General features: G+C 39.5%; 2 protein-coding genes across 2 annotated transcripts; one reads left to right on the top strand and one right to left on the bottom strand.

Annotated features, from left to right (window-relative positions):
- The first annotated feature begins 3,625 nt into the window (after nucleotides 1-3,625).
- LOC309707256 (protein SSUH2 homolog) lies at nucleotides 3,626-16,437 on the top strand. Its single transcript, XM_082534477.1, has 12 exons — nucleotides 3,626-3,677; nucleotides 6,554-6,634; nucleotides 6,703-6,778; nucleotides 6,862-6,991; nucleotides 8,173-8,233; nucleotides 8,676-8,797; nucleotides 9,046-9,108; nucleotides 9,196-9,272; nucleotides 9,565-9,657; nucleotides 15,108-15,213; nucleotides 15,537-15,644; nucleotides 16,254-16,437. Exons 1-12 carry the CDS (start codon nucleotides 3,665-3,667, stop codon nucleotides 16,392-16,394), a joined length of 1,071 nt encoding a protein of 356 aa, XP_082390603.1. The 5' UTR covers nucleotides 3,626-3,664; the 3' UTR covers nucleotides 16,395-16,437.
- Nucleotides 12,188-13,422, bottom strand: LOC309707260 (uncharacterized protein). The gene is made up of 3 exons (XM_082534481.1): nucleotides 13,086-13,422; nucleotides 12,882-12,999; nucleotides 12,188-12,750 (listed from the first exon to the last, which is right to left on the bottom strand). The coding sequence occupies exons 1-3, from the start codon at nucleotides 13,191-13,193 to the stop codon at nucleotides 12,590-12,592; spliced, it is 387 nt and encodes a 128-aa protein (XP_082390607.1). The 5' UTR covers nucleotides 13,194-13,422; the 3' UTR covers nucleotides 12,188-12,589.
- Nucleotides 16,438-16,984: the final 547 nt, after the last annotated feature.

Below are 16,984 nucleotides of genomic sequence, written 5' to 3' on the forward strand. Positions count from 1 at the left end.
GAACCAGCCCAAGGAGAGGTTTATAGATAAAGATCAACCAATGGGAGAGTCTGCGAATATGCAAAGATGGACATTTAGCAGCAGCATACAAAGAACAATGATGTACACGATTTCCATAGCCAGTAATAAAACGTAAAGCACAATGGTACACAGTATCCAGCCTCTTTAGGTAGTGGGCAGGTGCATTCATAAAAAGCAGGTCACCATAATCCAATAAAGGTAAAAAGGTTGCACGAATCAAATGTTTTCTCACTTGGAGGGAGAAACAGGATTGGTTTCTAAAAAAGTAACCTAGTTTTAGTTTTAACTTCGACACAAGCCTTTGAATGTGAGTCTTAAATGGCAAATTCTGATCTATAATGATCCCTAGATACTTGTAAGATGTGACCATTTCAATTTCAGTTCCTTGAATTGTTTTAATCTTAGGAGACGTAGCTAACAACTCTTTGCCATTTGAGAATAACATGAACTTGGATTTCTCTGGATTTAACACCAACTTAAGTTGAGTTAAATGGGACTGAACGACGTCAGAGGCAGACTACAGAAATTGCAGGGTTTGTGCTACTGAAGGGGATGAACAATAAATAACTGTATCATCTGCATAAAGATGAAATGCTGCATTTGACAAATTATCACAAAGGTTGTTTATGTAAAGAGAAAATAGCAATGGCCCTAATATGGAGCCCTGCGGAACTCCTTTGGATACTGGGAGAAAAGAGGAAGAAGACCCAGCAGCACGGACACACTGTTTTCTTGCTGACAAGTAATTTGAAAACCAACTTACAGCATTTACAGATAGACCAATATTGTTTAGTCTATTTAATAAAATAGCATGGTCAACTGTATCAAAGTATCAAAAGCCTTTGACAAGTCAAGAAAAAGAGCAGCACAGTATTTTTTGCAGTCTATTGAATCAACGATGTCATTAACCACTTTAATAGCATCAGTTATTGTGCTGTGTTCTTTTCTGAATCCTGACTGATGTTGGGAAAGAACTGAATTTTTGTCCAAAAAGTCTTTCAGTTGTTCACTAATGAACTTTTCTAGAACTTTTGCTAGAACACACAATTTAGATATGGGCCTGTAATTATTAACATCTGAAGGATCACCTCCTTTCAGCAAAGGGAGAACATAGGCTAAGATTAAAAATTTAAGTTATTGGTTCTGCTATAAAATCTGCAGCCAACTTAAGAAAATAGGGATCAAGTTGATCTGGTCCTGCAGATTTATTTAGATCCAACAGATTTAAAGCCCTGTGGACCTCAAAAACTTTTAGCGGAGAAAAACTGAAGGGTTGGACCACAGATTCAGTTTGAGCGGTTGCAGAGAGAGCCTCTTGTTGAAAGCTGTTTTAAATCTGGATATAAAGATTCAAATAGAGATCCTGAAGAAACAAAATGCTCATTAAAGCAGTTTAGAATGTCACATTTCTCTGTTAAAGTACAGGAGTCTTTTACAACTAAAGTTGGCATCTCATTTGTAGTTATGTCCCCATAAGAAGATTTTATTATTTTCCAGAATTTTTCAGGGTCGTTCAAATGTTTAGTAGTATTTGAAAGATAGAATTCTGATTTGGCCTTTTTAATTAAGGAAGTTGAACGGTTTCTGAGCTGTCTAAAAGTCAGCCAGTCCGCTTCAGATTTGGTTTTTCTGGCCTTAGCCCAGGCAGCATCCCTTTTTTTGAGTAGACTGGAGAGCTGAGGAGAAAACCAAGGGTTGTTTCTGCATTTTACTCTAAATTTGCAGATAGGGGCATGTTTATTTATAATTTTGATAAAAGTATCATATAAATAATTCCATGGCAGCTCAAGATCAGTTAGGTAGATTCTACTCCATTTATAGTCCCATAAATCATGAAAGAAAGCTTGCTCACAGAAATGCTTAAAATCTCATTTAAAAGCTATTTGTGGCCTTGATTTTGGGAGCTTCGATTGTCTGACTACAGCTACCACACAGTGGTCACTGATATCATTTGCGAAAACCCCAGTGTGAGAATATTTATATGGCATATTAGTTAAAAATAAATCAATAAGTGATGACTTTTCTGGGCATTTAAGATTTGGACGAGTTGTGCTGTAAATTAGTTGTGTGAGATTATAACAACGACAACTCATCTCTGAGCTCTGGAAAGCTGGCATCAAGGCTGAGTTGATGTACAAAAAAAACCCCTCAACTGCTGAGTCAGCTGCAGTACTGTGAGGAAGCAGGAATCCCCCTCATGGCTATACTGGGAGAACAGTAGCTGAAGGATGGAGTGGTGAAGCTGTGTGTAGTGGCAACCAGAGAGGAGGTCGATATATCCAGAGCAGATCTTATCAGTGAGATCAAGAGGAGAACTGAGGCTTAGCTGCTTCCTGCTTGTTTAGCCATAAACCAGCCGCTTTATCTCATGGGCTCTTCAGAACCGTGTACAGAATTCCTGTCATCAATTGTTTAGCTAACTGTATTAGCATAGTTACCCCGAGGGGGTGCATCACAGTTTATCTATGAAATCAGAATTTAATCTCCTGTAAGCCATATCATTTTATCTGCAAACAAAGTTTTGTGTTGTTACATCAAAATCCCTTTTTCTCAATAAAATCTGCATGCCCTATTTCTAGCCCTTAAGTCAGGGATAGAAGTGGGTAAACACTGAAATGATCATATGACTCCTATCTTATTGTTGATTGATGGCATTGGGGGTGTTGCAACTGTCCCCATGTTGCAACCATACCCCTCTACCCTGTCCAGGTCTCTCTTGGAAATTAAGGATTTTTTTTCTTTCTTACATATAATTTACATTTTTATTTTGAAAGGAGTTTTTTTCTGGAAAATTGGGTCTTTTGCAACTAAAGGTTATTAGAAAATGCACTCAAAGCAGGTGCTTTCAGGTTTTGCCAAAAAATTATTGATATTCAAACAGCTGTAAACAGGTTTTTAGCCTATAATCTGTCAAACAAATGTCACACAAATCCCTCAGGGATTATATCAAATCATTATAAACCAGAAGGAACATTGGTAGAAGCTGCGATCAGTTTCCAGGTTAAAAAAACGTCATTGACAAGTGAGGATAAGGGGGCAAGAGGGGAGCAGAAATCTTAACAAATGTAAAATCACAATTCTATAGAAATATTTTAAATATTCATTAGGATACGTACAATAACGCAAAGTCAAAATTGTGTCAATCCAGTTGGATCCAGTCTATTCATCAATATTAGTAAATGTATTACAAATAGAAAAAACATAGAAAAGTTGGATTTGGATCAGGTTTCGGCACAAAAGACCCCAAAGGCCGCGTTTATGCCGATACCACGAAACGATGATGAACTGAGTTCTAATAGTAAAGTAGAAAAAGCGGGATTTGTTTCTTGCCAAAGCCATTGGTGTATCACAATATAATGCTTGTTTTTCTGCGCTTAAAAACAGCCTTAACTGCAGCCACAGGATAGACCCTGGTCAGCTGTTTATTGAGCGAGTCACAAGCACACCGCAGGAAAAATAAAGATTTACAGTTTTTCGATTGTTTGCATTCACTGCTTCTATCTTTGATCGTTAACTCGGGGTAGGCGGGCCTGCTCTCCCACCAGGGGGCGTTCCGAATTTCACCATTTAAATGCGGTTCTGGATGACTCTAACTGTAACGGATTCTGTGAGGCTGATATCAGCGTGGTTGATCTGCAGCAGAATGAACAGCTCAGGTAGGAACTGCAGCACAGGACACACCAGCAGGCTTAGGAACCATCACGACACTGACCACAGAACCCCTGCGGGCTATTCAAAGGCGCAGACGCAGGGTTCGGCTCCTGATAGTCGGCGCTGAAACGCTGTCACTTCTATTAATAAACATTCAGTGCGAAGATTAAGTCAGAATCATGTTAAACTTCAGCATTCACTAAACTGCATTCGTTTGCTTCTTCAGTATATTTTAGTTTTTAAAAGAGGAGCTCCAAACATGATCCACTTGTTTTCCTTTTTGACAGTAAACTGCCGATGAAACTCATCAAGCCACCTGAACCTTGTTTCCTGAAGAATTTGATGCAGACGTTTGCCTTTGTAGTGGACAAAAAAGAAAGAAAAGCAGAAAGAAAGTGGACTTGGGAGGAAAATGCGAATTAACAGGATCTTTCTGTTTTGTACTTTGTGCAATTTCTTTTCTGTAATTTTACACATTTATTTCTTACAATTCCAATTCCAAAGAGTCACACTGACATATTTCTATCATTAACGTCAGCAGTGTTTCGTTATCATGTAGAAAAACTAAGAGATACTATAAGACTTGCGTGCATTTCTTTTAGATTAATGCATCTCAGCTAAATGTGTAGTTAAACTTATTTCTATTGTTGGAAAGACCAGTGGTCCGGCCGCTTAAATTTAAAATGGGGTGAGTGTGGCCCATGTTTTAAAATTAGTTTGCCATCCCTGCTTTAGACTTAACAAATAAGGACACATATGGATTGCTAAACTCTGAAAGAGAAAACAAGGTCAGATTTTCAGTAACTGATTTAAAAATAAGTTTAATCAACTCAGGTGAAGAAAGGGAGTGCAGACCTAATATAATGTGCTCAATTTAGGCATAATGAAAGTCAGGAAATAATCAGTGATGATAATAATAGTAATGCATGATAATAAATAATCTTTTGAGACAAAGACAAAGAAAGTTGAAATGTAAAGATTTAATTTGTTGTTTTGAGTCAAACAACTGGTACGGCTTCTATACCCTTTTCAAAATGCTGTGTTTGCATGAGTTATTGAAACCGTACTGAGGATATGGAAAATATTTCTGTTTTAGCGCATACACACTAGTAACAAGTATAAGGGCGTTGAAGAGATGGTGCAGAAAACAGCATCTGGTCAGAAAGAAAAATAACACTAACCTAGAATAGTTCACCATATTTATACAAAATTAAATAGCTGTAAATGGACAGATGCAAGGATATGGATGTTAACACTGTCATGTTGAGAGAGCTAATCAAGTTGTTTTACTAGTTTCAGTTTTTGGAGTCTTTTTTTCTAGATACTGACCTCATGCCTTCGTCTGTAATCCCTCATGTGTCAGGTTAACGTAATCATTGATTCTTGAGTTGCTGGAACGGGTGATGGAGTCCTTCAGAGTCTGTGACAAAATATTAAAGTCTGTCCGGGGCTTTAGGGGCTGTCTGCACACAACCATTATTACCCTTTTCAGAAATCAATGCAGTTTCTTGTCATATCAGTGTTTGTTTTTTGGAGATGTTTGTTAAAATTAAGAGATAAGAGAGAAAATGGTAAAAGAAACCTGAACTAAAAATGTTTACTCTAACACTGGAAATGGGGTTAGTATACTACCCCCATTATCATACTTGTCATACAACAAACATCTTTGAAACTCTTTATTGCATGAGGGGGTAGCAATGGATATCCTTGCATCTGTCCGTTGACAGCCGTTTTAAGTTTTAACAAATCTGGACAACTCTTTAAAATTTGTGGGGTTTATTTCTTCTGACCAGATGCAGCTTTCTGCACCATTGTAGTTATCACATTTTACTTTTACATTTTACATTTCACATTTACTTATCACATATCACAGAAGGTGAATCATTTCCTTCTAACTAAAACTGATTCTGAAGAATGATTTCACTAACTTATCTACACAAGTCGTTTTGTAGAGCAGCCATGGCAGAAACAAGAACTGTTCAACAGAGTATACCCTTCTGTGTATTTAGAATAGAATAGAATAGAATAGAATAGAATAGAATAGAATAGAATAGAATAGAATAATCCTTTAATTGTCCCACGAGGGGAAATTTGGTTTTGACAGCAGCCACAAAGACACATATATAAACAAACAGTACACAGGACACAGAACAGAAACATACACAATTTTTTAACTTTTAATTTTTTATTTTTTTAACACAATTTAAGTCCTCTGTCTCTCTTTCTTCATTGTCAGGTTGTCTGTCTATCTCATGTCATATCACTGCAAGTCTCAGGATTGTTTTCATGCTTCATGTTCGTGTTCATGTTCATGTTTCTGGTCACCGTTTTCGCATGCGCTGAGTTCCATGTCATAGTTTTCATATTGAGTTTAGGTTATTCCAGTTTAGGTTTTGCTTTCCTTTTCCCCCCAACTCGCCTTGCCTTGTTTTCTCTTTTGGAAATCAGCCTCAATAAAAGGCCCGGCTTTTGTTATACCTCATTCCCTCTCCTGTGTCTGCTTTTGGGTTCACACCGCAAATACACCAGCCCACCTGGCCGTGGCTAACCATAGCGTGGGCATAATCATTTTTCATTGCACCAAACATTCTTCTGTGCAGGAACAGTCTTATTCAGCTCCAGCCATTCAATTCAATTCAGTTTTATAGCACCAAATCACAACAAAAAAACCAGAAAAAAAACAATCAGGGAACCTCCTATGAGCATGCACTTTGGCTACAGTGGTAAAGAAAAAAAACCTTTTAAATGGAAGGAATAAGAAACACTCAGTGCATTATGGGAATCCCCCAGCAGCCTAGATCTTTTGCAGCATAACTAAGGGAGGATTCAGGGTCACCTGATCCGTTTGGTTGAATTTTTTGTTTCTTGTTTTTCATTCCAGCTATGTACCCACCTGTCATGGCACCCCAAGCCAACATGTTTGTCAATGTCCCAGGCTATGAAGGCACTGTGCCAGGAGGAGGTAAGAAAAGCATATAATTCCTCACATTAATGCTGTTGCTGGTACTTGAAAATTTGTCATTGATACAGGAGGTTTCCTGCCTCCTCCCATGCCCATGGAGCCAGTAGCCCCACCCCAACCCAGCCCTGAAAATCCCGAATGGAGGTACAACATATTATCTGTGTTTCTGAGCTGCTCACCAACCAGTAGAATATTCTGGTTTAACACAGAGTTTGTGTGTATTGTAGTATCCCCTCTCTTTCTGAGGATGAGGCTCGGGAGGCATTCAAGAAATTTGTGTCATCTCATATCTGCTACAGTGAAGATCCAGTCACTCAGGGAGTCATCACCTCCATGGAGCCATTCAACACATTTAGGGTGATTAAATGTTCCACCATCACCACCATCAGTGATGCTGCGGACTGAGTTACCTCCATATCTGCCTTTACTATCTTGATCAGTCTGTTGCAGAGCTCTGGTTTGAGATGCTTTTATCCATAGTTTTCCAAACATTTGACCAAAGGACATAATTGAATGATAATGAACTGTTGAAACATGCATAATGAATTTTTTGGTAGCACTTTCTATTACAGCTAGGTAATACAGGGGTAGTAGTAGGGTAAAAAGGGGGGAAAAGAGTGTAATAATGTGGTAATTTCCAAGCTTTTACTATGCAATTACCAAAGTAATAACCACTTAATATCTAAATAATATCATGGTAGCAAGAGTGGTTACAGTTGAGTAATATTGCTCAGAAATGTATGTAATACGATAATGAGAACCCAAAAACTGCACATAATAATATGGAAATACAGCTCCACAATAAAGTGGAGTCACAAGGAAGAAACAAGAATGCTATAATGCAGTAATATGCGTTAAGTTATTACCCCTCAATTACCTGTGGTAGTTTCTGTGTAAAAAGCAGGAAACAGTGCTGCAAAATGCAAAACCACCTGTTTAAATTTAATAACATATTAAGAACCTATTAAAGCTAAAAAGTGTGTGATTATTATCTAAAAACAACTGTGGCAGTTTGCCTAATAAAACAGGAAATACAGCTGCAACATGCAAAAAGCATATTTAAAACACATACCTTGTAGGTTAACTAGTTAACCTGCTATTACCCCCTTATTACTGAGCTGTAATAGAAAGTGCGACCATTTTCTTCTCAAAAACTTCAGAGCTTTTAGTAAGTGTCCAGAGCTGCTGAAGTAGTAGTTTGCCAGAACTTTTCATCACATCCTCAAGATTCTTGCAAGAAGCTCAAAGAATATGGAATACCCGTTCCAAGTACTGGTTTTACCACAAAATTTGTTATGCAGTAATATGATGCCCAGTTATATGGCAACAACCCGGAAATACATTGTATGGTATAATGTGCGATACTGATTGGGTTTAACAAATTTTGTGTAGGATTTAATGGGAGAGGCATTTCTTGCACATGATGCATAGAAACGTATGTTTCACTTTCACTCTGATGTGAAATATAGAGAAATTAGCACAGTAATGTTATCAGCAAATCCAGTTTCTCTCAGTAAAGTCTGTTTTTTGTTCCTTAGTACCGTCTGGAGACATTCACTGAGTCCAGGTCAACTGACTGGGCCCACAAACCACATGAAGGTAAACGCACATTTTCATTTTGTTAAATCCAAATCTGATGTGGAGCCATTAAAATGGTCATTTTCATTTGTTTCCTTGAGCCACCATGTTCTGTTATTATAGAGCAAGGCTGGATGCTTTTTAATCTGATGGTAGAGTTTTGTTGTTTCCTGTTACCAAACCACATTTTTCACTTTGTTCTTGACCACACTCAAAGTTTATGGCCTTGTGAGGGATTAAAAACAATAGTGTGATACTCAGAGCCTATTATGAATCAAACTCCAGAACAACTGATTAATCAATAGTGTTTTACCTGAAAGAGTTAAACCTGGAAACACTTGCTTTGGTTTTCATAACAAATGGCTCTTTTATTGATCCTTGCATAAATCTACTGACAATGCAGTAACTTACTATACTAGTAGTTTATTGACTGCCATTTTCTGTGATCTCGTGTATTTAAAAGGTGAGCCTGCTGACTTTTACACCCAGCCCGCTCCACGACCATGGGAGGTCCAGGCCACACCCCCCAAACATTTCAGTGACCACACAGAGAAGATCCGGGTGCCCTACACGTCCTCCGTCAAGGTGGCTGAATAACAAAAGCTATCTGTCAAAGTGCTGGGTTACCTGCAGTTTGGTTCTGAGCTTTAAGCTTGAAGACATATATACTTAAAGAATTTTCCAGATGAATTTTGATGGATCTTTAGTTGTCCATGAGATGGTTCTACAGCTCATCTTTTCCTGAGTTTATTGAGGCTTTAAAACCATGAACATGTGAAATTTTTTTACCTTTTGCTCATTTTTAACTTTTTTTTTTGTGTGTTTGTGTTTAGGAATGCCACACATGCCATGCAGCAGGTACTGAGCAATGCAAGGAGTGCAGTGGAAGTGGAAAAGTAAGGAAACTCTCAATAGTAAATAATAAGACATGAAAAGTCTGATCAAGGTACAATTAAAACATTTGCTTATTTGTGTCGTTGTAGAAAACTTGCCCGATGTGTAATGGTGCGGCAAAGTCCGATCCAGCCTGCACTCACTGTAATGGCACAGGCAAAGACAGGTACTGAATGGTCACACAAACTGAAAATAAAACAGAAAAAATACCAGTTTTATGACTGTGCATATGCTGGGGATATACGATTAATTACAGTAACTAATTAGAAAAGGACAGATGCAAAATTTCCTAAAAATGTCTAAGCAAAGAAATACTGCAATAAGTAAAAGTTCAGTAATTTTTTTAAATAATAATAGAAGTAAAAATAAACAAATACCATATTTTTAAAAAATAAAGCAAAATCTGCAATGTCTGTAAGTAACCAAAAATAATGAGTTATGTGTCTGTGTGTGTTTAGGTGTACAAAGTGTGATGGTAGGGGGAAAAAGCAATGTGAAACCTGTAAAGGAAAATGTCAACTGCTGACTTACATTGAGCTAAAAGTGGAATGGTGAGTACAACAGCAGTTTCCTATATTTCAGTGGCTTTATCAGAGTCCTTGAAGATTGGGTTCTTCAGTGTCTTTTAGGAATCATCTGGAAAACTCAAATGGTCCTAGAGGAGGTTTCAGAAGTATATAAAAAGTTTTTATACATTTCAATTCATTTAACCTGTTTTTGGCAGATATCCATGAATTATTTCGGGCATTAAAATGGTCCATGGAGAAGTTTTAGAAGGCTTTGAAAAGTCAGCGGAAATTAGCAAGGTCCTGAGTTCAACTCCACCATCTGGTCAGGGAGTGTGAATGTTCTCTGTGGGTACTCGGTAGGGCCGGACCATATCATACTGTTCACGGTAATACCAGTATAATGTTGGGCAACGATAAGAAAATGAAATATCGCAATAGAATATGGGTAAAACGCGCATGCGCAGTGCCTTTGTTTTCATACGCACATGGCGGAAAAAGCATGGCGGCGACGAAGAATGAGAAGGGCGAAAGCGGATCGTTGAATAAAACAGATGAACCAGAACTGGTTTGTAAAAATGCTGCAGCATCAGTGATGTGGAACTGGGTTAGCTTTCGTCCGTCAGATACACAACAAAGCACTATTTTTGGTAGACCATGCTAGCGGGCCGTCGTTATTACCGTGTTTTTTGGAAAATATGGCACACTTAAAATCAATCCTTTGATTTGTCTGAAAGTCGACAGTGCCCCTTATAATCCTGTGTGCCTTATGTATGAATCCTGGTTGTGTTCACTGACCTCGAAACGATTTTATGTGGTACACGGCGCTCGAAAATCTGTCAAATGTTTCGGTATGACTAAGCTACGAACCCACACGGCTATCGCAGGCAGGCGCCTCGTGGAGTGATACGTACTGTGCTTCAACATAATATTACCGTATTATGTGTGTATAACCTCTTTTTAAGTTTTGTGGATATTATACATGGTTATGCCTATGATATGTCAGCCAATTTCCACTGGAAATGCCTTTTGGTTAAACTGTCAGCAACTAATAAAGTTGTGGAGTTGTAAAGTGTTTTGTCTAGTGTCAATTATATCGTCAGTTATATCGTTATCGCAAATTTTCAAATGTATATTGTGATAAATATTTTTGGTCATATCGCCCTGCTCTAGTACTCGGGCCTCCTCCCACATCCAAGGATTGGGGTTAGATTAACTGGTGATTATAAATTGCCCTTGGGTGTGAACGGTTGTCTCTCTGTGTTAACCCTGTGACAGACTAGCAGTCTGTCCAAGGTGTACCCCGCCTCTACACCTATGGTAGCCTGAATAGGCTCAAGCTCCGATGCAACCCTGATAAGAACAAGCAGAAGAGATATGATTGTGAAGGTTCTTGGTCATCCATGTCATCATAGTCTAAAGAAAAGACGTTTCACCTCTCATCTGAGATATGAGTTCTTTAGAAATAAGCGGAAGAGAATTAATGGTGGTTTGACAGATGCTTTGGTGCCCTCTAGTCAATATAGATCAAAATTACATGATGCTAGTTTAAATTGAAAGCAGTAGAAACTGTTAATTGTTTAAAGCTTAAAATGTATTAAATCATGTAACGTTGTATTCAGCTGGGATGGGCTCCAGCGCCCCCCGCGACCCTGAAAAGGATAAGCGGAAGCGAATGGATGGATGGATGGAACGTTGTATTCATCAGAATCTACATTGTGGGCCATTTATATGGATACACCGTAATAACATGGGAATGGTTGGTGATATTAAAGTCCTGTTTGTGGCACATTAGTATATGTGAGGGGGAAAACTCCTCAAGATGGGTGGTGACCACGGTGGCCATTTAGAAGTCGGCCATCTTGGATACAACTTTTGTTTTTTCAATAGGAAGAGGGCCATGTGACACATCAAACTTATTGGTAATGTCACAAGAAAAACAATGGTGTGCTTGGTTTCAACGTAACTTTATTCTTTCATCAGTTATTTACAAGTTTCTCTTTGTTCACAGCCATTGACTGTCATGGTTCTGGGTCGTTTCGACCCAGCATTTTGAATTTCTTATGTTTTGGTTTATTTTTACATTATGGATTATTTTCTTATTCTCTGGTGCTTTGATCATGATTATAAATATGTCTTATTCTTGGTGAGGGATTAGTTCTTCGGTGGTGTCTCATGTTTAATATTGTTTGAGTTCCATGTGTTATATTCTTTCTGTCTGCCTCTTAGTGTCAAGTCTGCGTCTTTGTGATTTGTTTCATGTTTCCTGTTTTATTTTGATTGTCCCAGTATGTTGTCAGTGTGTTCAGTTTTACTGCTCCCCTGTCTCATTAGTCTTATTTCTCCCAGCTGTGTCTCCCTCCTGTTGCCCATTCCCTGATTACCGCCTTGCGTATATAAGCACTGTGTTTTCCTGTGTTCTCTGTTGCGTCGTACCCTCACGTTATCTGCCAGCCAGCCAGCCAATTAATTTTTGTATTAGTTTGTACTCAGTTTAGTTTCTGTTCCATTGCTCCAGCAATAAAGCTGTGTATTTTGATTTCACGTCTGCCTCCGAGTCCTGCATTTTGGGTCCTATCTAGTGATGGGCAGATGAAGCCCCATGAAGCACTGAAGCTTTTCATCCAATTGGTTCACCCCAACGCGAAGCTTCATGAAGCTTCATTTGCTCTAGCAGGACACCTACTGGACGTAAAAATAATAGCTGGCATGAATTTGAAGAGTGTGGCATTTTGCACACAGCCTGTAAATGTCAACAACAAAAGGAGTGTGTAAAACATGTATATTGTAGTGATGGCAGTATACTGTGTATATTTATAGTGGCAGTATGGGAAATGATTATTTGGAAATGCTTGAAATGGAAATGATCATTTACTGTGAGGTGAGGTGTGGTTGGGGTGTGGACAGTGGTTGTGCTTTTGTAACGTTGAGGTATGGACAGCTACACACTGCCTGTTCACATTTTATTCTGTAAAAACTAAATTTTCACTGCTTTTATGACCTTTTTAGTGGGGAGAACATAGCTAGGATTTAATGATTTAACAAATCTTTTGAATCCTTTGTCCTCCACAATGCTAAATGGCTGGGAGTCCTCAATCACCATGCTGACCAGGTCTTCATCTATTTGAGATTGTTCTCCTGAGGAAAGACAATAAAGATAAAGCACAAATATAAATATCACATACGTAACTTATAACAGTTGTATAATATTGTTATATCATTTAGTAACATTACTGCATCCTATATTATCATTGCATTTGATGGCTCACCTGGTCTTGCTCCACAATCGGTGTCCCCCTTATTCTCATGCAAAGCTCTGTAGTGCCTAAGCATGGATGAGGTGTTGTTGTTATATCCCAGCTCCCTGGCACATAGAAAACACTTCACCTTGTACAAAAGTCAAGACAGCTCAACATAAATTGTATTGCACCATCAGTATCATGAAAATACATCTTCTGTAGAAATTTACATACCTTGTTGGGAGGAATAAGATCAAAATGTTCCCACACAGGGGAGGACATCCTCCTCTTCTTAGCTGGCTCCATTCTCTCCTGACTTTCCTCACTCTCATAAACCTCCATACGGTCTCCAAACTCTCACTAACCGCAACTCTCCATCAAACACCCACATTTTTGAATGAAGTCTGAGGGGTTTATATCGCTGTCATATCTCGCGGCAAAGTTCGAACCACTTCATGAACCAGTCACGTGGTACAGCCGGGCAGCGAGGCTTCGGACGTCATCATTTTCAGCTCCTCCCATAAATGAAGCAAGCCTCGATACGCGCTTCGCGGAAACGCCCCCTCCATTACTCGACACACGCTCCGAAGCCTCGATACAGAACGTCCCATCACTAGTCCTATCTCCCTGCCTGCCCGCACACAGCCATGACATTGACATGTCGAAGAGGTTAACACGTGAGGAGTGGATCGAAATTATGTTGCTGTCTGGTGAACGCAGTTAATCGGGTCATTGCAGCAGATTTCAATGCAAGACACCCTATGAGACCCCCCATCTCCCATGCTACAGTTAGCAAACTGCTTGCTAAGTTTCGTGAAACTGGTTCAGTGTTGGATTTGCCAAAATGTGGACGCAAGAAAACTGTCACTAATGAAGAAACATCAGTGGCTGTCCTAGCTTCATTCAGCAAGAGCCCACAGCGTAGCACTCGCTGCATGTCACTGGAGAGTGGCATTAGTCAAACATCCCTTCGGCGGATATTAGCTACTCATGGCATCCTTACAAACTCCAGCTACTGCACCATCTCAACGAGGATGACCCAGATCGGCGCACAGAATTTGCAGGATGCGCAAAACAAAAATTGGAACAGGACCCTCAGTTCACGCAGAAGATTTTGTTCAGTGATGAGGCAAACTTTTATGTGAATGGCGAAGTTAACAAACAAAACCACCGCTATTGGTCTGACACTAACCCACATTGGATGGATCCCTCCAAGACTGTTGGAGCAACAAGTGATGGTTTGGTGTGGTATATGGGGTACAACGATAGTGGGTCCATTCTTCATCAATGCAAATGGTAAATGGCCTGTATTTGTATAGCGCTTTACTCAGTCCCTAAGGACCCCAAAGCGCTTTACACTACATTCAGTCATTCACCCATTCACACACCCATTCACACACTGGCAATGGCAAGCTACATTGTAGCCACAGCTGCCCAGGGGCGCACTGACAGAGGCGAGGATGCAAACCTCAAGGCCACTGGATATTTGAAATTGCTACATGATGATGCGTTTCCCTCTTTATGCACTGAAGCAGGCACGTTCCCTGAGTTTTTTCAGCAAGATGGTGCACCACCACATTATGGGTGCCAGGTCCGAGCATTCCTAGATGAACAGTTTCCTGTAAAGTGGATTGGTCGTCGTGGGCCAGTTGAATGGCCCCCAAGGTCTCCCGATCTGACCCCGTTAGACTTTTCTCTTTGGGGTCATCTGAAGGCAATTGTCTATGATGTGAAGATACGAGATGTGCAGCACCTGAAACTACGGATACTGGATGCCTGTGCTGGCATTTCTCCTGCGGTGTTACTATCAGTGTGTGAAGAGTGGGAGAAGAGGGTTGCATTGACAATCCAACACAATGGGCAGCACACTGAACACATTTTATAAGTGGTCAGAAACTTGTAAATAACTCATGAACGAATAAAGTTATGTTGAAACCAAGCACACCATTGTTTTTCTTGTGACATTACCAATAAGTTTGATGTGTCACATGGCCCTCTTCCTATTGAAAAAAACAAAAGTTGTATCCAAGATGGCCGACTTCTAAATAACCACCATGGTCACCACCCATCTTGAGGAGTTTGCCCCCTCACATATACTAATGTGCCACAAACAGGACTTTAATATCACCAACCATTCCGATGTTATTACAGTGTATCCATATAAATGGCCCACCCTGTAGAGTGTGTGTTACATCAGTATTATATATTTGATGGATACAGCATGAATATAGTTCATATCTGTGTGTTTGTGTTTAGGAAAAACCATGTGGAAGATCATCTGGTGGAGCAGAGCTGTGGTCTGAAGAGTGATAAGCTGCGCTCAGTAAAAGGGAAAGAGCTGTTCAAGAGCAGCCAGAACCTGGTAACACACACACACACACACACACACACACACACACACACACACACACACACACACACAATGTAGCTTCACTTTGAATCCTAATACCAAAATTTCATACAAAAAAAACTACATCTCAGTAGTTTCACACAGTAGTTTGGAATGTTGTATTCTATGTTCGAAATGTTGAAATAATCTCCATAAATTAAACATAAAGCCACTGCAGGAACTCACCTCAGGCAGGTGTAGTTGAGATAAATGTAAAGGAAAGGTTGGGGAGAAGGAAAACACATTGCTGGGGTTAGCGGTGTGAATATTGTGAATTAAACTCTTGCTTCTCTCAGGTCTACCCACTGCTTGGGTTTAAACCGCAAGCAGTCTCTCAGGCTTCTGAGCGTCTGATCAAAGAACATCAAACTAACTATGGCAAAACCTCCAGGATTCTGCAGCAGGTAGGCCGACACACAGCTCAAGAGAGAAATTAGGAACAATCTTCTCCAGTAGTGGAGGGAAAGAAAACAGCTATCCTTGTTCCATCAGCAGCTAATTCTAGTTGAAATATAATTGATTCAAGCTGAAATTCCATTATTTGTAGTTGAAGCAGCAAGGAAAACGTGCAAAGTTTACTTTAGACTTCTGTTTTGAGTCTATAGGCTATAGTGTAGTCACCCCCAGTGGCCAGCCTGTGCTGGTGTGCCTGTGTTAATCTGCAATTTATTGCTTTGCTCTGCAAATTATTTAACTTAACTGATTCCTCAGTTAGTCAATAGAAAAATCAATAGACTGTTCAATTACTAAAGTTATCAACTGCTACAGAAGCTCGAGGGATAAGGTGACCTATAAAGATAACTAAAGCCATCTTGAATGATTTGATGGTGGTTGAAGAGTTAGCTGTTACATAAACACTCAAAAGGGGAATTAATTGTTGGAATTTTTGTTAAAGAAAAGGACATAAAGGTTTGAAGTCAATGCTAAGCTAAAGTATTCTGACTCAAGCTGACCCCCTCTGATGCTGTTGAAAGTTTTCCTTTAATATGAATCCCCATCTCTCTCTCTTTCAGAGGCAGGCGGTCGAGCTGATCCCCATCACTCAGGTGAACTACAAGTGGAAAGACAAGAGCTACGTCTACTACGTGTACGGCAACGAGCGCAAAGCCAGTGCTGATGACTACCCAGAGACCTGCTGCTGCGTCATCCTGTAGACCACAGGTGTCTGGTGTCCTGCAAGTTTTAGTGAGTCCTTGATCCAACACAGCTGATTTAAAGGCTAAATTACCTCTTCAACATGTGTTGAAGTTCTCCAGAGGTCTGGTAATGAACTAATCATTTGATTCAGGTGTGTTGACCCAGGGTGAGATCTAAAACCTGCAGGACACTGACCCTCGAGGCCTGGAGTTTGACACCCCTGCTGTAGACTGACAAATGCACACAGCTGAAAGCAATTAAACATGTACTCATTCTTCTCTTTTTTTAACATCAGTCTTCCTTCTTCCATATATCATGAGGATTTCATTTATTAGGGTAAGAAAAGCAAACCATACCTGTGTTTAAAAAAATAACAGTATCTAGTATTCTGTTCAACATTTTCTTAAAATAAAAATAAATAAAATAAAAAATAAAAACACTATACTGTGGAGGTATCAAAGGATGACACGAGAGATCCCAATATTTTACTCCAATTTTAATCTCGGCTTCTCACAACTGAACACTCAAGGTGCCAAAAACCAAACCCTCTCACTTCCAAGCCATCACACGTTTCTTGACACGGTAGAGCCATTTGTGTATCGCAACC

Source organism: Aulonocara stuartgranti (assembly GCF_965226115.1).
Source record: "Aulonocara stuartgranti genome assembly, chromosome: 5".
Taxonomy (NCBI): domain Eukaryota; kingdom Metazoa; phylum Chordata; class Actinopteri; order Cichliformes; family Cichlidae; genus Aulonocara; species Aulonocara stuartgranti.